The sequence below is a fragment of the Anastrepha obliqua genome, chromosome 1, assembly GCF_027943255.1.
Source record: "Anastrepha obliqua isolate idAnaObli1 chromosome 1, idAnaObli1_1.0, whole genome shotgun sequence".
NCBI classification, from domain to species: domain Eukaryota; kingdom Metazoa; phylum Arthropoda; class Insecta; order Diptera; family Tephritidae; genus Anastrepha; species Anastrepha obliqua.
This window is the reverse complement of record NC_072892.1, coordinates 46,040,960-46,066,853: the sequence shown is the minus strand read 5'-3', so window position 1 is coordinate 46,066,853 and position 25,894 is coordinate 46,040,960. Positions and strand designations below refer to the sequence as shown.

The following is a 25,894-nucleotide window of genomic DNA, read 5'->3' as shown; positions in this document are numbered from 1 at the left end:
AAAAAATCAAGCACCAAGTGGTTAAAGACTCTTGTCGATTCCGTGACCTATCTCCGGTAGCTCCATCACGCCTGCTGTTCGAACGCGATGTCACATCGAGAAAACGAATTAAACATCTCGGTCTAGTATGGCCGACAGGGCGAAACCACTCAGTATCATCCTAGGATTATTGAAAGCCTAGCTGAAGTATTGTGATGAGTAGAGGGCACAACATATCTTAGGTCAAAGTTCAAAGCTCTATCCATTTACTATATCTATTTATCCAGCTAACCCTACTTTTTTTTATCTGTTTGTAGTAAAGATGCATAAAGTTTTGCATACTGGGTTGTTCAATAAGTTTTGCGGTTCGGTAAGAAAAACACAATTTTATGGTTTGAAATACACTTTATTATTCAGTATTGTCTCCCTGAACATTAATGCACTTGTTCCAACGAGATTTCAATTTATAAATTTCATCCGTGAAGTGGGAATCTTTAAGGGCTGCAAAATACGCTTCCATAGCTGTTATGATTTCATCATTTGATGAAAAATGCTTTCCACGCATGAATTTTTTCCGGTCTGGAAACAAATGGAAGTCGCTAGAGACCAAATCTGGTGAGTACCGTAGATACTCCAACAATTCGAACTTTAACTCATGGATTTTAGCCGTTGTCAAAATGGTCTTGTGACACGGTGCATTGACTTGATGAAATATAACTATATCTTTTGCAAATTTTTTCCTTCAGCTAGTCTAAAGGATTACAATAATATTCAGAATTTATTGTTTTACCAGTTTGCACTTAATCCACTAACAAATCTCATTTCGCATCCCAAGAAACTGATGCTAACACCCTCTTGACCGATTTCTGGACACGAACTGGTTTCGAAGCCGAAGACCACGATTCACACCACTCTTTAGCCTCTTGTTTTGATTTACGATCATGGTGATAGACTCAAGTCTCAGCCATAATGATAAATCAACGCACAAAATTCCTTTTATCCTTTCAAAAACGCTCTAAATGTTACTGAGAAAGCACATACGAATGTATTTTTGTTCCATTGTTAGCGAATGCGGCATCCATTGTGCATACAGCTTTCTGAAACCCTATACTTCAATCAAAATATTGCTTACACTACCCACTGAGATGCCTAGGGCTTCTACTTAATCCCTTTCAGTCACTCGACGATTTTCCAATACGGTATCCTGTATTTTTTCTACGATTTCTGATGTTATTACTGTTTTTGGACGTATTTAACGTGGATCGCTTTCAAGGCTTGTACGACCACGTTTAAATTCAGCAACCCATCTTTCTACTGTTCTACTTAATGGCGCAAAGTCATTACACACTTTCAACTTTTATTCATAAATCTCCTTTACTTTTAAACCTTCCAAAAATAAAAATTCAATCCCTGTACAATGCTTGATTTTTTCCATTGTAGAAAATAGTGTGACACGTCGATACTAAATGGTTTGTAAACAAAGAATAAATGGACAGATTGAAATGGAACTTCACATACGTTCTCTCTTATCGATCCACAAAACTTATTAAACAACCTAGTACATCAAAACCATATGTAAAATAGCATGTGCCGTTATCCACTCACAAGCTACGCTAGGTATTCAAATATAAAATACAAAAAAATTTGTAAACTATTTTTTTATAGTCTACTTTTTCTTCATTTTATTAAAATCACTTAAATTACTTTTGTTCAAAGTCTTCACAAATAACTACAAATCTCTGTGCGATTCGCAAAATTTCATAATGTTCAGCTTAAGTACACTTATTAGTCGTTTAGTTAGTAACTTAATTTAATTTCGAATACAATATCATTCGCGTACAATATCATTTAAAAAATATGAAAAATTAAAATTAATGAGAGTTTACTTAGTCTTGGTATAGTGTTGTACGATTGCTTTGATTCGCTTTGCTTCCTCTTACAACTACATACATTCATAAATAAGGCTACAGACTAAGAGTTTAACAAACACAATCCCACATTCAATTCATGAAATGAGCAATGCACCCTGTATTAATGCCATTTACACCGATGTATGTCTGTATGCAGTCACTCTCGACTCGATTGGTACCCCATCCGGGAATATGCCATTTGGTTGATGTGCCACCGTTTCCTGTTGTTGCTGTTTGGGCGCGTTTCGAACGCGCGCCTCATCTCAGTAATCATTACAATTCATATAATGCATCTCATCGCCCCAATCGTTGGCCGATGGCGGCTCATTATAACAGCATGACTTCTTCAATAGGAATGTTACATGTTTCTGTCGCAGCACACAGATGTAGAGAAGAAGCGGCGCCTGCGCAGCATTCACCAGTATGTGCGCATAGAGGAGGCCATCGTACGGCAGCCAGGAAAGCACAAAGAAGAGCCACGCAATGGACATGATTAACAGCATCCATGAAAACATGATGAAACTGTGCGATTTGTGCAACAAAAAATGCTTAATAAATAATGATAATATGTATGTAGGTATTGTCTTGTATCACTTACTTCGCTCTCAACTTGTGCTGTATGCGTCCATAGACATTTCTGCGATTGATCAACTTCAAAGTGGTCACATAGAAAAAAATATTGATGACTATTGTGCAGGCGATGGGTGCAAAAAATATCCATATGCCCAGCCAGCCGATTGTTTCCTGATCGCCAATCAGATTTTGTTGTTTGTATGATTCAGCATCAAGGAAGAAATGCGCAAAAACCGCCAAGCCAGCCATTAGCGCGGTGAGGCCCCACGCATATGCTGAGTAATAACAATATTTACGGCCATCTGTGACACGCAAGAAAACGTTGCGTGAGCGAAAAGTCTTCCAAATGTAATAGCCGAAACTGTTAAGCCAGAAGAAAGCGCCTAGCAAACTGATGTAGAGTATGATGTCTGCGGCAGCGTAATGGTGGTGTTAATAAGTATTGAAAAACAAAATGAAATACGCACAAAATATATATATATATATCTTCTGTCAAAAAAGTACCGGGAATTGTTCAATAAAACGCAAAATAATTGTTTAATCTTCAAAATTAATTTTATCGTCTTCAAAATAGGCTCCATTCGAAGCAATACAGATATGCCAACGATTAGTCCAGTCGTCAAATCACATTTTAAATGCGTTTGAAGAGATCTTCTTCAGCTCCTTTAGCGAATTCTCCTTAATGGCCTCTATCAACTCAAAGCAGCGTCCGCGGAGTGTCAATTTAAGTTTTGGGAAAATGAAAAAGTCACAGGGGGCTAAATCCGGTGAATATGGTGATTGTTCGATGATATTTGTCGAGTTTTTGGTCAAACAAGTGTTAACAATATGATATATGGTGCAATTTCCATGAGTTTTCTTTCAACTAATTGGGTCGTTTCCTAAGCACATTCTCTCTCAAACGTCACATATCTTCTAAATAATATTCCGTAATATTTATTTACCGTAGAACCATTTGGAACGAATTTGTATGTCAAACTCATATAGCCACGTCTCAGCACCTGTTATGTAGCACTGGATAAACGTTGGGTCTGAATTCACTTGCTAAAGCATGTCTTCAGCTACCTTCTTCCGATGAATTTTTTGAAAGAAACGAGAACGAGTCGAGCAGTCACGCATCTCATGCATGTAAAATGTTGCGAATTAATTCGTGAGACACGCTAAGGTCACGAGCTACCTCCTTCAAATTTAAGTGAAGGTTTTCCAGCACCATTTCCTTGACTTTGTTGACATTTTCATCCGTTGAATACGTTGATGGGCGACTAGATCGGGGCAAATCTTCCACAACTTCTCGGCCCTCTACAAAAACCTTATACCACTCGTGGACTCGTGTTTTTGATAAAGCATACTCGTCATAGGCTTTCTGCAACATTTCCAACGATTCGGCACACGAAATCCCGTTCAAAACACTAAATTTAAAACAAATTCTTTGTCCGATATTTTTATCACTAGTGAAAATCGTAGATCACATCTGTGGTTGACTGATATAATTAAATGTCAAAAACAAACTAATTGACAGATCACAATCAAATTCTGCGACACTATAGGGGACAGTTGTGCCAACATTCCAGCAAAAGAAAAAAATTAGACAATGTGTAATGCGCGCTTTTTAAATGAACAATTCCCGACATTTTTTTGACAAAAGGTAAGCACATATGCACATATTTGTATTACCTGCTATGATAAAGCTCACGTGGTTGGTGAACTCCGTAAAGATGCGCACAAAATCCGCAGCTTGGCTAGCCATTAAGCACACCGCAATAGTGGTGATTATGTTGCCCACAAGATCACTGTGGTATTGAAAAGAAGAAAGAATTTTTGAATGAGAATCAAATTAGTAGTTTGTTGGTATTATTATTTGTTTGTTACATTACTCACCGCAAAGTGGGCAGGATAAAGTAGATAATTGATATGAGCAACAAGCTGATCAAAGAGATGCCATGGAAAATGGGATTTATTACTTTACGTAGCAAAAATGTTGTATCCGACCATTTGATCTCCTTTTTCGTCAAACAGATATTCGCATACAGAATTTGGCGATGCTGACCTGTGGAGGAAATAGCCTAAAAATAAATAATAAATTGAAAATGAAGCAATTTCACTAGGCTCTTACAAGGTTAGAACAAAATTCGGCTAAATAACACAGCAAGTTCCAAAAAAAAATTGTTTTGAACAAAGTTGGGATTTGAGTGTCTACCGCGTCAATTCTGTGTTTGTTTTTATGGGATGTTACCCCCACTTTTCTCAAAATCATGCCCAGAATCGTGTGGAGCGTAAGAGAAATATATCGGTAACCAGTCTTTTACAAAAAAAAAAAAATTGCAAGTGAATTCTGTAAAGCTGTGTATGCTATCTCGGTTCACTATCTATTAAATTGTCTTGCATTGTCGGATTCTAGAAATTAGAAAAATGTGTATACACGTAGAGACTTTTAACTACATTCTGGAATTGGCAACGCCTGCAATTAAAAAAAAAATACATTAATGCGAGACGTAATTACGTCAAACGAGCGATTATCCGCTACGTTAAGATTCCTTGCCTCAGGACAAAGCTACGAGAACTTCAAATTCTTGACAAATATTTCACCCTTGCTCCTCGGTTTAATAGTTGTAGAACAAATCTGTTCAGGAATTTTTTTGCACTAAAGTCACGTAACTTTATCCCATTCTCTGGTTTTTCGATTTTTAATATTTTTCATTTTGTATTTGCCATAATTCCAGTTCGTGTTTAAGATACTCAATAAAATGCACTATTAATTTCTTACTCAAGCTCATTTTTTTCCGCCGATGTGCACACTTCATGCATATATTACTTCTGAAACCTTGTATTTTCATAGCATTTCCTGTTATACTTCTTAAAATTATATACCCTTTCACCTTATCAACCCACTCACCTTATCAATGCAATATTGTCCTTGTGTATAATCATGAAACAGTGACTTTCGTTCATCATCCAAATCGGCGTCGTAGTCGGTGTGCTCATACAACTCCTCTTCTTCCTCATTGGAGTTGGTGTAGTGACGTAATTTGCCATCATCCAAAAGCACCAACTGGTCAGCACTCTAATAGAAAAATAGACAACAATAAAATATGTGTCAACAAACAAGTGGATCTCGTTGCTCTAAACACTTAATTATTTAAGTATTCAATTTCGCTACAATGAATAACTAAATAAGTTGCTGTCGTGCCACTACACTTACACCTTGGTAATGATATATAGGCCATGTCTGCATCGTGCCGCAAGCCGGTATACCAATAACAAACTTAAATTTCACAGGCATATTATGGACACCTTGATAGTTGGTGAACATCGGTTGAAAGTAGTCTAAAAAAAAGCAGAAGAGAAAAGTAGATGGTGAATACAGATTATAGAATATATGCGTTGTTGTTGCAAGAAAATTTTTCAAGCTATTAAATAATCTTAACACCTTCTAGTAGCCAACTATGGGCAGTAAAAAATAACCATAAAAACTAGACTCGTATCTATGCACTCGTTTTGGCGCACTTGTTGCCTCGCAACAGCATTCATTCAACTTTAAATGGTAATAGCTGCATATAGCTATACATTTCTACGAATATATTATATAAAAATATATCGCACATAATTTCCGCCAATTCTAATTGTACCATATGTACAGTCGTAGAGAAAATTGTGGATACAGAGATCGGAATGGATGTTATAAATACGCAAAGAATAAGAATTGCTAAGAAAACCTATATAATTATTAATTAAAAAATATACCAATCTCTTCATACTATTGCAGCAGAGATAGTTGAGTACTATAGCTGTAGTGACTGTGCAATGGAAAGTGCCGCGATGCTGTTTTAGAGAAATATGCAGCGTATCCTAAAGTCAATAACGATACGGTCTACCAATCTAATGAGGGTTCAAAATAATTGTGTGAAAAGTGGTTGAAAAGCTTTCAGAAGTCGAACCCGAAAGCTGCATTAGAAAATGGGCAACTAGCAAATAGTCCAAACCTTGATCAGCGCGCACTTAAAAAATAGAGAGAACGCATTTACGCACTGGCTCCAACAGTGACGAATTTGAAGATAACAAATGCACTCTTTTAATATTCTGAGGCCGCTCAAGCGAGACAAGTTGCGAATAATATAATAATAATGTCGCATAAAAGCAATAAAACCTCTGCAGTCTAAAATCTGTAGGATTAATTATTTAATGTTTACAAGGAAGAGTTTGCAGGGTAAATACGCCAGCTGCTGAGCGGTATTTTGAGAAGGTGAATACTTTTCCAGTGATTGGATTTTGAGAGAACTGCGTCGAGTCGGGCATTGCTCGATTAAGGCCCTCCACTAATGACATATATGGCTTACAGAAAATCCTATTACCGCCTCCCATCTACCCGCGGGCGAAGGGTCTTTGCAATTCTACAAACCTTTTTTTCGCATAAATGCAAAAGTTGTCTAAAACGGGTCGCCTCTTAGCAGTCAATGCTACATCTCTCAGTGTATTTCTGCCATAAAAAAGCTTCTCATAAAAACCCACTGCCAGTCGGAGTCGGTTTTGGACGGCCGCTGTGACTGAAATGTGTGACCCCAGTAGGCGTGAAGTATCAAATGTCAGAAAAAAGTTTTGTCTTAGCAGTCAATGCTACATCTCTCAGCCATGAAAAAGCTTTTCATAAAAACCCACTGCTAGTCGGAGTCGGTTAAAAGTGTAGGTTCCTCCATTTTCAGGGCAGCATCAAAACGCGCACCACAAATTTAAGAGAGAGTTCGGGGAAACACCCAACAAAGGATGTCTGCGCCAATTATACAATATATACTGGAGAAGAAGCTGCATGTGCAGAAAGGAGAGATTGGACCTAAGCTGTTTGTGTATTCTTGGAGCTCAGTACGAATGGAATTGAAGTTTTCGAGATTGTTTGAACGCACATTGATCGTGAGCCGAGCTGTGGTAAACCGAATATTTAAATATTGAAGATCCAGTAAAGACTGGTGTTAGATGTAAAATTTTCAAGAAACTAGGACTAGTAGAAACAATCGTCTGACCTTTTTGCGAGCTGGGCAATGGAACATCGAGCACATCTTCTGCGATTTTGCAGGTCTCGCAAGGTGCAGACTCACTCGCCTAGGTAGGGTAACTCTAATTCCATGGGTGATATTTAACAAAAGGCCTGAGGAAGTGCGCATATTAATTAGATTACTCCAGTTAAATTTTTTCAAAAGTAGGTGATACATACATAAATTTTTAAGTTGCAAGTTGAGATAACTTAAGCCAGTCGCAAGAATGGTGTCACAAGTAAGGCGGCGATAGCGTAATGTATGCTAGTGGCACTTAATGGGATAAAGCAATGCAATAATTTGTTATAAAGACTAAGACCATTTGTGGAACAACATCAAAACGCACACCACAAAAAGGAGGAGGAGCTCGGCCAAACACCCAAAAAGGGTGTACGCGCCAATTAAATATATTTATAAATAAAGACTAAGCTTAAAGAACTGTCTTATCAACGTTTCTCTCCATCTTATCACCCACAAAACTCTTCATATCTCACAAAAAATTTGTATAAGTACAATTCTGTGTGACTGTAGGTATACGCCTAACATAACTAACAAATGAGGAAGCAAACAATTACGGCATGCAGTCCAAACGAGCACAACAAACGGTTCAATGTGCCGCATTTGGTAAAGCATCTCGTGCACTTGCTGTGCAGGACCAACGGGCGGGCAAATAAGCTGCTTATTGCATTTCATCAATTAAATATATTCTTCTTTATTTTTCATTGTTATTTCCTTTTCTTTTGACGAATTGAAGTTAAAGCCAAAAACGACTAGTTGATTAATGGCATACGCTTTATTGCTTCGCACGTTTGCTCAACCATTTCGCTACTCATTAGGAGACGCTACCAGCTCATCTTTGTTTCTTCAACCATATTCGCGTCCATCGTTCTTTTCTGTTATTATTTTTGTTTATTTGCAATTGTATTAACAACACAAAGGAATTGTAGATTTGAAATGATGCATCTGCCGACCAGTGGCCACCGACCACTCACATTCACTCGCTGTGAGTGCATGGATAATGCACACATATACATTGGCATGTGCAATGATAGTGGTGAGTGAACATCAGGCGATCACTGAACGCTTAATTGTTTTGTCTTTGTTAATGTTTCCTTTTTTTCACTGATCGGCCGATCGAATGCAACGTAACTGAAGCATTTATTAATATCTGCAGAGCAGCACCTGCATTTTTATATCAACCGTTGGGTTGAATAATAAAAAAACGGTTATTGCTAGCTGTACCTTGCAGAATAATTATATATTAAACACAAATTAATATTACAATACTCGTATTTCATTGACCCAATAACTTCCTAATTTTCTGAGCTGTGTCGTTCCTGCTTTGGCTATGTAATTTCATAGCTACTCTGACATCAGTAATGAGTATCACTAAAAATCGTACAACTATTATTTGCAAGGTTTTCAAAATTAATTTTTCTTATTATTTATATGTATGTATATGATATATATTAGTTTGACCGCCGTAGCCGAATGGTTTGGTGCGTCGGAGTACGTAGGTTCGAATCTCCGTGAAACACCAAAATAAAGAAAAAGCTTTTTCTAATAGCAATCGCCCCTCTGCAGGCAATGGCAAACTTCCGAGTGTATTTCTGCCATGGAAAAACCTCTGCATAAAAAATTACTGCCGTTCGGAGTCACCTTAAAACTGTAGGCCCCGCCATTCGTGGGTAAATATCTAGACGCACACACTAAATTGGAGGAGCAGCTCGAACACCCAAAAATATATATATATAATTGCATATTACTCACATAGTTCAGAGTAGTAAGTGCTTATGAGACCTTATTCTTAAAAAAGAAATTATCCGATGTTCAGCAAAAAATGTTGTTTGATTGCAATTTAAATTAAACTTATAAAAAAATGAATGATTTTTCTTACAAATTTTACACATTTCCCTGCATTCTACAAAAGCAAACTTTGAGCAAAAAAAAAAGTTATTTTTTCCTCTATTAGTAATCATTTTTCCCCCAAAATTTGGCATTTAGAAGCCATACCCAAAAATTGCGGCGACCGATGTATTTTATGCTGGTTCCAACGATTCTATTCTGGTAAATAATCACCGAAAATGTCAATAAAATCATGTCAGCACTTATTGCATTACCCAGGAATTGGAGATTAGTCAGAAATCTGTTTCAATCGATTTTCGGAAGAATAATTAAAATCTGTTGATTTCATTAACTAAATGATATGTAAAAATTTTGAGAACTAAGGAGTTTTTCAAAAGGCTCGTCTAGATGTTGTTTTAAAATAAAACATGGAAAAATTTAGATTCTTTCACTAATTCTATTCAAAATACGGCTCATAACAATTATATGCATGTAAAAAATTACATCATTTCCATGTCCACTAAGAGCACGTCTACAGGTAAAATCCATCAAATAGGCCATTCATGAATGCATAATTGTTGAGCACGTTGTGATATCGATTTTGAAAATTGTTGAGTAAGACTTTGTGCTATGGTAGCAATATTCTCAACAGAACGTGTAGTTTTTGGCCTGCCAGTCCTTTTTCTATCCTCGACAGAACCAGTTTCTTGAAATTTCTTCACCAACCTTCTATGAATTGCGGACTTATTCGGACAATTATTTCCACTAAAAAAATCACGAAATTCGCGACATGTTCTTAAAGATCGACCATTTTCATAATAAGTTTCAATAATTTTAACGCATTGTTGAATCGTGTAAAATTGTGCATCTACCTATTTGGCAAATGCCAAAAAATTACATAAAAAAGGTACCGTCTAGGAGTTATTCACTACTAACATCTAAACGTCACTTTTGAAAGACTCTTCATTTACTTCAACTAATATTTGCCATTTCAAAAAAGTTGTTTATCCATGAAACATATTTGTTTATCTTTTCGCAAACGAAATCATAGTAAAGTTAAAATCTTAAATTTGATTGTGAATTGTCCTATTTTTACATGTCTTTTTAATATTTGGCCTATAATTTGTACTTTTTTGCTAGAACATGCATTCTATTTTTTTATTTAATTACCAAAAAAGACACATCACAAAGCCATTGTTGTACGATTTTTAGTAACATTCACTGTACACATGCATACTTGTAAAATATTTAATTCTGCAGCATCGGTGCAATGACTAATACTCTTGCATATGTATGTGATTTGCTAAATAATTATATTTGAAAACATAGAACAAAAACAAAAGCTGACCTCAATAGCAGTGATTTCCACCTACAGCGTCATCTGGTTAATTTCTGTTGCAGAATACGCATATGTAAATATTTATTTGCTTTTATGAAAATTTTGTCTACCCACTAAATATTTTTAAGCACACCAGAATTTTCTTTGACGCCCCGTGGTTTGAAGCTCACATAACTGTTTTTGTTTTCAGACTGCAGAGAGGGCGTAATCGTATCAACTTATCTGCCTTTCAGCGAATTTTACACAAAATTCCCAGACGAGTGTCTGAGGAAGTATTCGGCTACTCTGTTCTATGTTAATCGTTGATTATATAAATATTGTATAAAAAATTGTATTCGGTCGTTTGGTTGTAGACCTGGGACAGAAATTGTCTTACAGACGTGTCGATAACTTCATTAGCGCTGATCAAATTAGAAGAATTATCTTTGCAGGTTTGTCTTTGAAGCCTTATCGATTCGGAAAAAGTATATTGTATTTTTTACGGTTGATGTCGTTATAAAATACTATAAGGTATTCACAAAAGGTGATCAAAAGATGACCAAAATTGTGGTGAGACTACTCACTATTTTTAACTGTTTGTGACCCTTAGTTGCTTGTGACTTCTGTCTAATCTATGAAGAAAAATACTATTCCGCGAATACCGTTTCATTTCCGTAAAAACGGTCCGAAGGCCGTTTCGGCAATAATGTTTAAAAGCCGTGTCAGGAACTGGAAAAAACGCTAACGTAAACTTATTTTGTCCGAGGAAACTCTCTTTGAAATTTACGAAATGGTTTTAGGAGAATAAAAACGATTGTCAAATTTATAAACAAAATCAACTTTCAATTTGATATTGGTATTATTAATTTACATTGAAAGATATCACCAGCCCACTTTGATATGCTATAGATACTCTTTCGCTTGTTTTCTTTCACTTTAAGTTGGTGAAGATCATCTAGTCTAAACAAATGCATCGACTTCGACTTCCAGTAAAAAAATCAATGTAGGTTAATAATACCGATACCCTACTCAAATACAACTTCCTCTTGGTTTCACAGAGAAGCAAAACGAAAGAATCCGATAGTAAAGAAGACCTGGTATTGCCGGCGTCAATCAAAAAATACTGTCTCTGCACATTTGACACTACTGACAGTTACCTGATCAGACCACAGTTGGAGTTATTGAAAGAAGAGGTATCTAGAAGAATCTACGTATAGAATTTTTCACTTGGTGATGATAAGAATTTCAGACTAACATGAACATAATGCACCGAATTAAAATACAGCCACAACCTCGGTCGAATATTGTTGTTCAAATAGATGCCATGGGCCCTCCTCTTGGTATTGCCGTATTCTCATATAAATACAGAACTATCAACTGAATTCTTTTTAAAAATATTAGAAAAAAGCGCCATAAATAATTTTTTGTTTTTGTAGAAAGCGTAAAACTTCCTAGTAAAGGTGGAGTATATCTGGCTGATGAATTTTGCTACATTAAGAAACTCAAATAACTTTTTTTTTAGTGTATGGAATTCATTTATTTTTTTTTTTTCAAGTTGAAGGTCATTAAATTTTATTAAATGTAGCTTAACTAGTTTTAAAAATAATTGAATTTAAATGCCCCCCATGCTCGTTGACACAAGTGCGGCATCTTAGTAAACAGTTGTTCATTGCTGCTTTGAGAGTTGCGACAGGAATAGCCGCAATTGTTGCCCGAATGGATTGTTTTAGTTCATCCAAATTTGTTGGCTTTGTTTTATAAACTTCTTGTTTACATAAATCCCACAAGAAAAAGTCAGGTGCAGTAAGGTCAGGCGACCTGGGGGGCCAACGAAATTCGGAGTTTCTTGAAATCAGTTTATTGGGAAATTTTCGTCGCAACTCTGCCATAACAGTCTGGGCTATGTGAGACGTTGCCCCATCTTGTTGAAACCACACAGAGTTGAAAGGAATTCTCTTTCGGCGTAGTTCTGGATAGAAAAATTCTTTCAGCATTTTCAAATAACGGTCTCCAGTAACCGTAACGGTGTGACCATTTTCTTCAAAAAAATAAAGCCCGACAATACAGCGTGAAGAAACCGCACACCACACTGTCACGCGAAGAGGATGCAATTCCGTCTCGTGGAGTATCTGTGGGTTAGAAGTACTCCATATTCGACAATTTTGTTTGTTCACATTGCCGTTTAAATCGAAATGGGCCTCATCAGACATGAAAAGGCAGTTTAACATGTTTTGGTCTTCTTCCACCATTTGCAGGATCTTCTGGCAAAATTCCAAGCGAATCGGCAAGTCTGCTGCATTCAGTTTGTTAACCATTTGAAGTTTGTAGGGAAATAAGTCTAAATCTTTGTGCATTATTGTTTGCAAAGACTGTCGGCTGACACCAAGTTGAGCAGATAAGCTTCTTGTTGAAACCCTTGGATTGCTTTGTATAGCTGCAGCTACAGCAGCGATCGTTTCCTCCGTCCGAACTGGTGGGTTTCGATGATAAGGTCTTCTTGCGACTGTTCCTTGCTCAGCAAAATTATTCACCAGTCTCATTATGGTCCATCTGCTCGGGGGATCGCCGCCAAACATCCGCCTGTACTCTCTCTGTACCAAAACTACGGACTCCAGTGCGTGATAGCGGCGGACTATCCAAATTCTTGCGTGTCCCAGTTATCCATTTTAATAAATTTTAAAGATCAATCTGCAAATTAAAACAAAAATGGAACAGATAACTTAAAAAGAAAAAAAGTTATTCAATTTTTTTTTGGTAGCGGCTTTCATCAGCCACCCTGTATCTGCCCCGGCTGGTTCTGCAGTAGCCTATCGTGTCATCCAAATTCTTCCTTCCACAGTTCAGTGATCTTCATAAATATATGCATTCTTGCCGGTCAAAGGGAAATGCTATGAATAATATTTAACGCTTTTCACCGTTAAAAAAATCGATATGCACCCGACACGATGGCACAACTCTAAATTTTTATATTGTTAATGAATTTTTTCTGTAGCTAAAGAGTTTTAGATCTCGACGCTTAACAAACTTCTGCCGTTTTTGGTCCGGCGTCAAAACAAAAATTATGCGTACTCACATCGGCTGCGCACATCATGTTGATTGGGTGGGAGGAGGGCAATCTTTGGGTTTTTGATTTATTGAAGATAATTTTGCTGAAATCTGACTCTATCTCACGAATGGACATTAAGGGTCAGGGTCTGATTATGCACATACCATCGTTCTTTAACAATAAGGCACAAAAAATTCTAGCGGGGTTTAATTGCTGCTCTGAGGTGACCAACTGATACCACCAAGTCATCTGCTAATATGAGTAACGAATGTAGGGCTCAAAATATCAATGTCGCTCATGCCAACCAGTCGCTCATACGAAAATTCGCCTCATCCGAAAATCCTTTGCAATAAACGCTCAGGTTGGACAACGCAGCACTCCTTATTAAAGTATGTTAGGTAGAAAGTACGTTTGGTTATTAATTAGATATTAATTTTACTAAGTTTCAGACACCTTTTGAACTGGAAATAGCTGATTAGGTCAAAATAACATGAGAGTTAAAAAGAAAGCCGTCAATAAGAAAAATTTGAGTGTCTGATAATGTTGGCCGAAAGATTAACTGGAATAGAAAACCATTTCATTTCCAATCACTTTTGACTTGAAAAAAACTGAAACTTGCTCGAAAATAGGCGTAGGACTGTCGGCGAATAAACGAATGAGTGAGGGTATCTCATAGGGTTGGTGTACACTAATAACAGCAGCTCATTGTTGTTATTTAATACCATCACTATCAGTCACAATTTCACTGCATTGGGAACTAAATGCGCAATATTTTCATAAATCAGTAATAATTTATCTCTGGACGTCGCTAAGAAGCACTGATAATGGACAGTTCGTACAAAGTGAAGTTTACCATTCTGCATTTTTTGGATTTTATCAAAATTTAAAAGTGTTTGTCATAGCTCAAATGAACGCTGTCATATGGATATTTACATATGTACTATATTTGAGCGTGTATGTATATATTTTTATTATCAAATTTTTTAAATAAATTGATATACATATGTACATTTTAATGTCAGTATGCATCCACGTGGTATATCACTTGCTATGAAGGAGGATACATATCTCTTGCTCTAATTTTATTTAAAATAATTCAAACAAACCCAGTTGTTGCATTGGATGCAAGTTTTTATTTCAAATAAATCTCCAAGTCGAAGTTAAATTTTTCACGATTCGGTAAACTCTCTACTCAAATGTATAAACTATCTACTTATACAATAGTTAATTTCTTAGCATTCAAATTAGTTCCACTCAACTTTAAATTAACATAATAATACGAGGGTCGCTATTTAAATTGCGCGTCGCGGTAGTCGCAACTGTTGTCAAGTTCTAGCTGACATTTCCACTTGTATTTTTTAACAACGTTTGAACTTTTGACATTTGAGTGCGATCTGTTTATTTTTTCAGGTACCGGAGTTGAAAAACTCGTACGGGTGTATAAGCTACGAGAAGTGCTTAAAAAGCGTACTTCATGTTGATATTTATTTATACAATTGTATCTACCATAAGATTGCGACCACCTACACTTGTGAGTATTGGGGCGAATCAATTTGTATGTAACACAATTTGTTGACCCTCAACTAGATAAAATATTACCTAAACGTTTAGTCGTGAAAAAGGTTCTCACTGGTTGGATCCCACATATTTTAATTAAGGCTCAAACACGACTATTGTCGATAAAAAAACTTTTTTTACTTTGTTCACTCCTCTCGGGAGCATAGGGCCTCGACAAGTCCTGTCTTGGCTTCGTTAATCTATTTGATTTCTGACAGATATCCGTTACCAGTCCTAATTAGTGGAAATGCCCACCTGCTTAGGAACAACGCCTTCTTACTGCTGGAAGCGCCATCTGTGTCTCACATTTTTCTGGCAGAAGGATCGCACAGATGGTTGAGGACTTCGCTAAATTTGGTGTGTTTGTGTGTTTTTCTTCGTTTCTGCTTGTTTTAGCGGCCACAATGCAAATATTGCGCTGACTATTGTGCGGGAGTAAGGATGGAAAGATAAGTTTTTGGGTTTGAGGAATGAGTTTTTTTTAGAAATAGGGACAGTATGTAAATTTGCAAAAGTGTGAGGACCGTGCTTTACGTGTGATTCGAACCCACAAGTAAAAAAAGTGTTTTGCAGCGTCTCAAGATTAGCCAAATCCGATAAAAACTGTAGCGCTCGAAGCATTTCGAAACAAACGGTCGCGTGTTCTTTTTAAAAATCCTGTCATGCGACAGCAGTGGCACTGAGCAACTTTGAGAGGTGGGAAACACCAACCGTCAAACATTGGCGGTTTCACTTAAAATTCGAAATGTCAGCTGTTGATTTTGCATCATAAGCATTATCCATACATGTACGGGAAATGGTATTGGAGTGCCATGTTCCTTCCCGGATATAGATTCGGCTCATTCCGGTAACGTAAACCACTTTGTGACCACACAAAATATTGAATAAATAGGTAATTTTCCGTAAAGTTCTAATTTGGCACCGACAGAGTGCTTCTTGTGCCCACACATCAGCGACAAGCTACGAAAAAATGATGGTTCAAAAAATTTGCATCATTAGAGGTGTTTCTGGTGAAAACAGAAATGGATACGACTAATTTTTCTAATGTATGAAAAAGTTTGTGAGTCTTAAAAGGAAAGGTTAGGCTAGGTTGGACTTAGCTGATTCTGTAGATCGCACATTGACCAGAAATTGATCCACAGTGATACCAAGCGATTGTATGGAAAGCTTTTTTTGGTTTTAATACACAGTTTAGATAATTTAAATAGCTAATTATTTGATCTGCCACACTTTCTAAGGTTGAAAATGATGCAGAACCCAAGCAGTTAATTCGTGTTTTGCTAAGTGCAGGGCAGTGACAGAGTAGGTGCGCCAGAGTTCCTCTCGCGTTGATTTCGTTACATATTATGTATGTATGTATCGTTCTGCACTAGCTTCAGTTTAAAAAAAAACATAATAAATGAAACGGAGCCATTTTCAATGTATTAGTTTATGAATTATTAAGCTCACAATATAAATATTTACCCTAGTAACAAACTTGATAATGACTTATGTGCCACAACAAAAGAAATTAGCACACACAAGAAAATCATTAATTCAAAAAACCGAGTCACCCATATGATATAGTAGTATGTAAGTACAAGTATATCAAATTAACCCACTATTATTCAATATGCCACCAGTATGTATGAAAGCTGTATTCAATTACTTTACCGCGCTCTGTTTACTTTATAAATTTTCATATGGGTTGAAGAACAGTTTTTTGTTTGTCTCCCCACCTACCACCCGCAAAGAAAGCAGTCATTACTCCTGCTCTATCCGCAGCACATAGCTTTGAAGCACGTTTTATTGCTATCAATATATTTTTTTATTTGTTGCTTTTTGTTTTGGCGGTCAACGCTGCCCACTGGCGTGTTAGTCAAAAAAGTTACCAAAACCAAATGTTTATAGTCAATTTCCGCAACTAAGCACGCGCTTCGAAGATGTTTCTTGAAATTAACGATAATAGAGGGCATGACGCCGCTGAGTGTACTTATGTATAGTATGTATGTAGTGGTATTAGAAATGTTTTCGCAAAAAATTTCACTAACTCCGAATTGCTGCCTTTTTGTGAATTCTGTCTTGCGTTTTTTTATACAAGTGACAAGACTTTTTGTAACCTGCGAATCAAGCTTTCTGGTCGATATGTTGTTGGTTGGTCAACCACTTCTTACTCAATCATGTTAATGTTTAAAAACGATCATAAGATTCTCCAAATATTTAAATTTAATTTTTTTATCATTATTTTATTTCATTTTTATTTTATTCTTAATTATTTTTTTATGCTACTTTATTTTATTTCTTATTTTATTCATTTATTTCCATTATTTTAATTTTTTATTTAATTTTATTTCATTTAATGTTATTTTATTTAACTCAATAATTAATTTTATAATTTTTCTGTTTGATGTTTTATTTTTTGTTCTATTTCATTTTATTATTATTATTAAATCCTTCTTTTCTTTTCTTTTCTTTTCCTACTACCAAAGCCTTATCTTCTTCTTATTATAGTTAAGTTAAATATATTGGATTGATTTGTTAATATTAAAAACATTCTAGTTGTACGAGAATATACTAGTGTTGAAGTCCTATTAAAAGACCTTAGTCTTACTCTGTACTATTGATGTAAATAAATAAATATGCATAAAAAAAATAAAAAATAAATTATTCATGTTGTTGTACTAATTTTTTTTTTTTTTTAGTTGACTCTTTTATTTATTTTAATTTATTCTATGTGATATTATTATTTTTCTATTTTAATTTTATTTTATTTATTATTCCATTTTTATTTATATCCTATTTTTTATAATTTTATTTGATTTAAATAAATTTTATTCTTTCTTTTTATTTTATTTATTTATTTTTATTTACCTTTCTTATAAATATTTATTATATTTTATTTTTGTATTTATTTATTATTCTCTTTTATTTTATTTCATGTCATTTTCACTATTTGATATTCCAATATAAATGTGTTATTTTAAATATTTTACTTATTTTATTTTTAAATTTTTGTGATTAATTACATTTTTTAATTTTATTTTTGATTTTTTACTTGTTATGTCATTTTATTTCATTTCATTTCTTTTCATTATAACTTGAATTTTTATTTTATTTGTCACTTCTTTTATTTTATATATTATCATTATTGTATATTCATATATTATCTTGTTTTATTTTACTTAATTTGATATATTTTTAGTTTACTATTTTATGCAAATATTTGTTTAAGTTTATTTTAGTTTATTTTTTGCTTTTTTTTGTATTTGATTCTAAGGAATATTATTTTTTATTATATTTTGTTATTGTAACTGACTTTATTTGAAATTAATAATGTAGTTTATTATATATAAAAATATTATTTTTATCTATATTTAATTTATTTATTTTGCTTCAGTTATTACTTTATTTTTTTCGTTTACCATATTTTCTCCTTGATTTAATTCAATTTTTTTTGCTTTGAATTTTCTCTATTCAGTATTCCAATATTAAGATGCCTTATTTTACGTGTTATTTTAATTTTCTGTTATATTTTAATTTAATTTATTTGGTTTTCTAACAACTCCATTAATTACATTTTTTAATTTTGTTATTATTTCGTAACTTATTTCTCCATTTCCATTTCATATATTTTCTTTTTAAGTAAATTTTTTATTTTATTTTTCACTTCATTTATATATATTTATTATTTATTTATTTTATATTTATTATTATTATGTTATTTCATTTTACTTAATGGAATATTTTTTTAATTCTCTATTCTATATAAATATTTGCTCTATTTTAATTTATATTATTTCATTTATTAATTTCCATTTGTGGAACAACATGAAGACGCACGTCGCAAACAGCCAAAGAGGGCGTAAGCGTCAATTATATACAATACATAAATATATATATTTCATTAAAATTTTTGCAATTTACTCTAACTGTTATTATTTTTTATATTTTTTTTGGTATTTATTTTACTTTAATTTTTTAAATTTAATTACTATTTCATAATTTATGTAATGAACTTAGTTTTAAATTTAATAATTTAATTTATTCTATGTAAACTTATTTGCTTTAACTATATTTTATTTTATTTATTATTAAATTTTATTTGATTGTATTATTGTAATCTTTCCATTTCCTTGATTTAGTTTAATTAAAACATAATTTTAAAATTTTTCTATTTGATATTCCAATACCCATATGTATGTATAGAATATTTTTTTATTTTTTGTGTAATTTTATTTCACTTTATTTAATATTTTTTTTACTTGTTCCTAGTTGCCTTTATTTATTTAAGTACTTAGTATATGCAAATTTGTCACATTTCTTCGCCTTACCACTTTCATTGACCTGCGAGCAAATGCCGTGCACATGAATTTCGAATTTTTCGCAGCATTTATTCACCAAAATCAGATTCTCATCTTCCGTTGCAACAGCAGCGTTATCCTTAGTGGTCGCGTGCCGTCGCTGTAATGGGTGTAGCTCGGTCGCTACCGAGAAAGTTAAGCTTTCGCTACTGCTCCTACCAACACCACTGTCACAGCAGACGTCAGCAGCACAGACTAGAAGAAGAAGCATGGCATAAACCAGTTGCCGGCTAAATGCAAATGCCGGTGGAAGATAGTAATTGTGAATATTACTTTTGTTATTATTATTATTAAAATGACTGCTGCAGCTGGCTGATCGATGAGAGGCATTGGAAGAAGGGTGGTGGGTGCTGCGGCCACCGACTTTTCGCCGCCTCTCATGGATTTCGTTTATAAGTAGCATATCAGTGGCAGTGGTTGTTGCTGATGCTGTTCTTGGTGATGGTGCTGGTGTTCTCGTCATCGACCCGAGCATGTTTGTTCTCTTTGTGGGGATTGTTGTAGTTGTTAATTCTGTCGTCATCAACGTCATTTGCTTAATCGTTGATCGCGCTTACCACTACCACCACCACAACGTCACTACACCTATGATGACGATCAACTGTGTGTGTGTTTTTGTTTTTTTTTTTCTTTTCCTTGTATTTACTTTATTTTTGTAATACAATCTCTACGCCGCTGATTGTCAGTTACGAAATATTTGAAGGGAAATGCTAAATTACAAAAAACCAAAAAATATGCGTATTTTTTGCTTGTGTTGGAGTTGTGTATTGATTCTCTTCCTAAAATACTTGCGGGCTGATCTCCCTGCGTCTCACCCGACGCGCTGGAACTTTTGTAATTGGAACGTCACACTCGTTTGTTCGTTTTCACTATGTCTTCTCGATTCACCTTGCTGCGTCATCCACGAAAGCCGGTTTGTTGGTAAGCGTGCAGGCAGGCCTTTTTATAGCACACGGGCAACCAATATTTTATATATTCTCAATTTGTTAAGTTCGTACTTTGTATCTGCGCTTTATATTTGTTTCAAATCAAATTTATGCACCTATTTTCATAGGAAAATATATTCGTCTTTTCTTTAAATGGATCTTCTGTTTTAATATTCATACACTCAGAAAATATCAAGTGCGATACACTCATGCAATTTTCAATTGCGTTCTCATTTTACAAACCACTGAAACTCTCCCGTGTGCGATTAGTTTTGCTGACTTACGCCTGAACTACCGTCAAGTATGTTTCGTCAGCAAAAAATATATCCCTGCCCATCAAATTGGCGCGTATCACAATTTCCCTCTCAACACAAATCCACATACAGTTGATATTCCATTTATTTATGTTTCGAACACTTTTGAATAATTTTCAAAAATTGCATAAATTATGCCGAAACACTGTCATAATATTAACGGACGCTGACAACACAGAAAAAATAAATACTTTATACAACACCGCTCAGGCATTTGCATATAACACAAATATTCGTTATTTAATACACATACTCATACATTACATACATATATATATGTGTGTATGTATGTATATGACAAAAACTAAGAATGCGGATTGAAAACGCCGACAACAAAAAGCGGCGCGTTTAACAAATAATTATTGCAGCGTACAACGTTCACCAGCTTGTTGTATAACTCTCCAGGAACACTAACAACCGACTGACTGCCGGTTTGCGCGAGCGAGCGACTTTCAACCATTGACTGCTTGAATGCTAGCTGACTACGCTGCGGCTAGTGAAGCCGTTGTCGGTCGACTTGTTGTGTTGCCATCTGACTTGGTTAGCTAGTGGACTGCTGTGACTGTTGCTTTTGCCTCTGCTGTGGACACCGTTGCCGCTCTCCCAGAAACACCGGTATGCAGTGCTCTCTGTAACTATTCTACCTTGCTCAACTCTAGGAAAATTGCTCGTTACTCATTATTTGACTCCAATTGGTGGTGGTAATGATTGCTACGTTAAGCGTATGCTTGCAGCTCTTGTAGCGCTCCCGACTTTGTTATTAGCCTGCTGTTTAAGCGCAGCTCATACCCATACATGGCTTTCAACATTGCGTGTGCTCACAGCGATATACAACCTCTTATATGAAACATATACAAAGAAGAGATTGAAGGTCTGTCCCTGTAGGAAATAAACTGATTTCGCACTTGCGCTTTGCTAATAAACTCCGAGCCATACATACTTAACATTCTTTAACGAAATCGTGTTTCGTTCTTTCGTGAGGTTCTCATAAAGTTGAAGCATTGAATGCGCTTTATGAAACGTGAAATGTTATTAATGTTCGCCAAGTATTGGTCTGCTAAATATTCGGATATTTTTGGAAGTAATGGTATCACATCAGGCGGTATCACATCGTAGCCTAATGGGCTTATGCGTGATTAGGCTATGAAACTCCAATGTTAGAAATTACAAAGGATTTGCACGACAGTATGTATGCATATATAAAATTATCACATCTTAGTTAGATCGAGAAATTTATAGATATTTTTAACAAGATCCATATTACTAAGTAATTAGAGACTATCTTGTTATTATACCGTCCACTAAACTTATGGAGAGTGTGCAAAATATACTAGCAATTTTGACATTTTTTCATCGACTATCGGCTAAATTATTCACGTGTGATTTCCATGATCCATCAATCGTTCGATCGTTTGGTGTAAGCCAATATTTTTATAATGATAATAGGTTTCCCGGATTTTCGTCCTTTTGTACATCCATGCCTCGTCAGCGGTAATGATATAGTGACGAACATTATGGTCCAAGGATATCAACACTCGCTATCAAACCGCGCGTCAACTTAGCTAAATTCAAAACATCGTTCAGATGCTCTCCACCGATTCCATCGGGATACCAATATTGCCTACTGCTGCTCACATGATAACCTTCTGATACAATTTTTTTTTTTTTTTAACTTTTCCTAGAGTTATCGTCAGTCACATCCACTCTTTATACAACTCTTATGACCCACAAGGTATTACTAAGACACGGAAATGCAACAAATTTTGTTCACCTTCGAAATCGCCAAACGTATTCACTTGTTACCATGTGACCATTTAAATAAAGTGGGGTAAAACGTTTTTCCGCAAATAAAGTCTATAAGTTTAAGAGAACCTCATTATGAGCTCGAATAATAGTTTCCACGACAGTCGATTCTGCGTTACCGGAACGATCCAGATGTATATCCAACCAAGGACTGTCACTCCAGCAGCATTCTCACTTACATTTAGCTTAGTTTAGGGTTCTAGCTTATCAAAACGAACCGGATCTATATTGGACCAAGTACTGTCACTTCAGCAACATTTCCAAAAATGTGTGAGAAATGTTTTATGCTGTTAAACCAAGGAATTTTTTATTCCATTCAACTTGAACAAATGTTTGCAATTCTCAGCAGCGATAATTATTGACGTTGTGCGCGCTTGGAAATTTTAAAAAGCAGTGAGAGATCTTCTTAGGAGCAATCATTGGTATTTTCCCACATCGAATAAATAAACTCAAATAAATAAATAAACGAGCTAAAAACTATACCCAAGCCAAACTATAACCAACTCTTCCACATTTACCGAAACTACCTTAAAGAAAAAAAACCAAACCATCGAATATCTCTCTTCATGGTATTGTAATCTTTTGCTCATATCGTCAAACAACGAATACGCAGCAGCTGTCATTGCACCTGGAAATTATATATTTTATAATAGTTTTACTTCGCAAGATTTTTCCTACACGAGTGTTGGATATGCCCATCTACTTGTACGAATATGTATTTGTATGTATTAAATGTCGCTGTGTTTACTTGCTTGCTGTTTGCGCGCTGTCATTGATTGGAAGCGGAAGCCGGCAATAATGGCACAGCCAGCGGCTCGTGCCACACACACACATAGACAATTACTGTTCATACTCGCAGCTGAAATGTGTCATGCAACTCTGTTGTATTCCTTGCTCATCTTCACTGCGCCACCAAGCGGCCTGTAATCTTCGTAGCTGTTGTGACCCAATTCAATCAACGAAAATCAAATCGAAGTAATCAACTGACTTTGTAGTTTTTGCTTTTCTCTTTCCTCCAACTTGCTTCTATTAATATTTTTTTCCTTTTTGATATTTTTCTTACAGCGACAATAGTCAATAATATTTTTCCAATGCCCACACACTCTTATCGTAAAGTTTCGTTAACAGCAGAAGAAAATAAAAGAAATGCAAAGAAAAAAGTCCTGCACAGCCACTCCAAAACTCGAACGCTTGCTTCCTCTACTTTTTCAACTTTGAAAGCTACAAAACTTGTGTTATCGCATTTATCAGGACGAATAAAACTAAAAACAGTAGCTGAAAAAAAAAAACAAAACAAAGATAACGAGAAATAAAAAGAAAAAAACTTCTGTACTACCTTCATTCAAGAAAAATAAAATGGGAATATCCTTGCGTGCAAGCCATCGCATGCTAGTCAAAGTTCAGAACAGAGTCCCAAACGTCGACATCAGCGCTTTTGTTGTGTTGTCGGTTGACGTAGTCAAGGAGTTTATGTGCCCTATATTTGTGCCTTACAGGCAAGAATCGACTTCCTTGTTGGTGCCACAATGTGGCACACAGTCGTCTTGGCTTGCCCGCCACTGCCTTTTTATGATGTAGCAATGTAAGTGCGGGCGTTCAGAGAGAGTGCAGCCAGCACGTTTCGGGAAGTTTTCGTACTCCTCTGAAACACAGTTCATACAAGGATACTCGCCACGGTGCGAGCATTTCTTGTGTGTAGCTCACGTATGTTATATGTGTGTTAATATAACTATTACTGCCGCTTTAAGCGTGTTACGTGATTTTACCACTCCTGTCCCTTCTGCGCCGCGACTGCCGTGCACTCTGAGAAGACGCCACCACCACAGTAGGAATATGTCACTTGTTTTGTGGTTAGCTGATCGATTGTTTGCTGCTTTGCTGTGCTGGCGGAATGCTATAGTATCGAATTACGATGGTATTTGTTTGTGTGCTGCACCACATTTTGTGCTAGTTTTTTTTTTTACATAAGTATGTATAAGCGAATGTGACCATTCCACCGATGGAGTGTGAATTGCTTTGTTGAGGTGCCGGCGCTTGAATGTTGCGAACGAATGGAACACAAAAATTACCTAACAGTTAAATGCTGCGTATGGTGGTGTAGAGTTCGCAGGTCACCGGTGTTTAACAGTTTCGTGTTTGTCAAAGTGTCACGATAGCTGATTTTTTTGGTTCACAAAAAATTATGTTGTGGGTAGAAAATATACACTTTGGTTGATTGATTGGTTAGTTTGGTGGCAGTAATTTCGCCTGAGTATATCGCCAAAGATCCATTCACTTTTTGAAGTACACTTTCGATAGACTCCTTGAACCTTTGATGTCGTCTGTTATCTTTCAGCCACTTGGACTTGTGGATAAATCTATTTATGTTAGTCGAATAGTGCTTGGATATCTAGATTTTACTTCGAGAAGCAGCCTAGTAAATAGATAGTATCTGTTATCTATTGTGCGTAAAGAATCGTTTCTTTACTGTCCTCAGATTTGCTCTGACAGCGAGTGTTGTTCGGAATGTTCTTTAAGCCGTATGTTTATCAAAGTTCAATTATAACATAATTGTGAAAATATCCCTTTTTAAGCTTCTTAGTAGGTTATCTGTTTTGACTTGTTGAAGTGTGATACTTGTTTTGCTCACCTTGATTTAGTAGCTTGAAGTAGTATGAAGCTCTCCCCGGTTAGAGAGCGTAGTGCTCGCTTTCTCTTTCACTTAGAAAGGATTGAGCTCTGACCAATTCCTAAACCCTTTCCTACCCGTAAATGTTTCGATGCGAACTGCGTATGCGACTGTGAGATGAGACAAAGTTTATTAATTCATTCATCGATCTCAACAGTTACATGCAACGCTATAGGTCCTCTCAATCACTAGTACTTCTAGTACTTGGAAGATGCTAGCCCATTTAGGTGGACGGAGCGAGAAAGAGAGACATTTAGTACCTCAGAGAAGACCCATGCCCGACACCGCCATCTATTTTTGAACATATTAGACAGTTTTTTCTGGTAATATCTTGAATATTTAATGCATTTATCCAGGTACATTTTTGACTTCGGGTCCAAATCCAGAGTGTTCAAAAATACATTTAGCAGTTAACCAAAACAATAAAAAAAATCATATTATTCAAATTATTGCCCATCGCTAGCCACTAGAGCTTCTGATCCTTCAAAATGTTCCTGTACTCGAATACTAAACTTTTGAAACTACAAAAGTGCTGGCCGGCCACAATCAAACCAATTGATTATTGCAAATAGAAATATCTGGAGTAAGCTC

The 25,894-nt window shown here is 35.6% G+C and overlaps 2 protein-coding genes across 6 annotated transcripts in view; one reads left to right on the top strand and one right to left on the bottom strand.

Annotated features, from left to right (window-relative positions):
* LOC129237294 (RNA helicase aquarius) overlaps positions 1-25,894 on the top strand; it is a 42,508-nt gene that overhangs the window by 5,780 nt on the left and 10,834 nt on the right. The window lies entirely within an intron of this gene.
* On the bottom strand, positions 1,632-21,339 carry LOC129237302 (probable G-protein coupled receptor Mth-like 5). Of its 5 annotated transcripts, none has more exons than XM_054871966.1 (8): positions 20,762-21,339; positions 19,563-20,634; positions 5,662-5,786; positions 5,356-5,523; positions 4,341-4,525; positions 4,137-4,252; positions 2,488-2,872; positions 1,632-2,411 (listed from the first exon to the last, which is right to left on the bottom strand). In XM_054871966.1, the coding sequence occupies exons 2-8, from the start codon at positions 20,122-20,124 to the stop codon at positions 2,153-2,155; spliced, it is 1,800 nt and encodes a 599-aa protein (XP_054727941.1). In that variant the 5' UTR covers positions 20,125-20,634; positions 20,762-21,339; the 3' UTR covers positions 1,632-2,152. The 5 variants fall into 5 exon arrangements, with proteins under 5 accessions (XP_054727941.1, XP_054727960.1, XP_054727950.1 ...); XM_054871985.1 differs by having other exon boundaries at positions 19,563-20,302; positions 21,086-21,339; XM_054871975.1 differs by having other exon boundaries at positions 21,101-21,339.

What these genes read in the sequence shown, in the direction of transcription:
- LOC129237302 (XM_054871966.1), bottom strand. Translation starts at nt 20,124, where the DNA reads ATGACGTTGATGACGACAGAATTAACAACTACAACAATCCCCACAAAG. An exon ending in TTTATCCTGCCCACTTTGCG is followed by an intron (nt 4,253 to 4,340) that starts GTGAGTAATGTA and finishes TCAATACCACAG; the next exon opens with TGATCTTGTGGGCAACATAA. An exon ending in CGTGAGCTTTATCATAGCAG is followed by an intron (nt 2,873 to 4,136) that starts GTAATACAAATA and finishes ACGCTGCCGCAG; the next exon opens with ACATCATACTCTACATCAGT.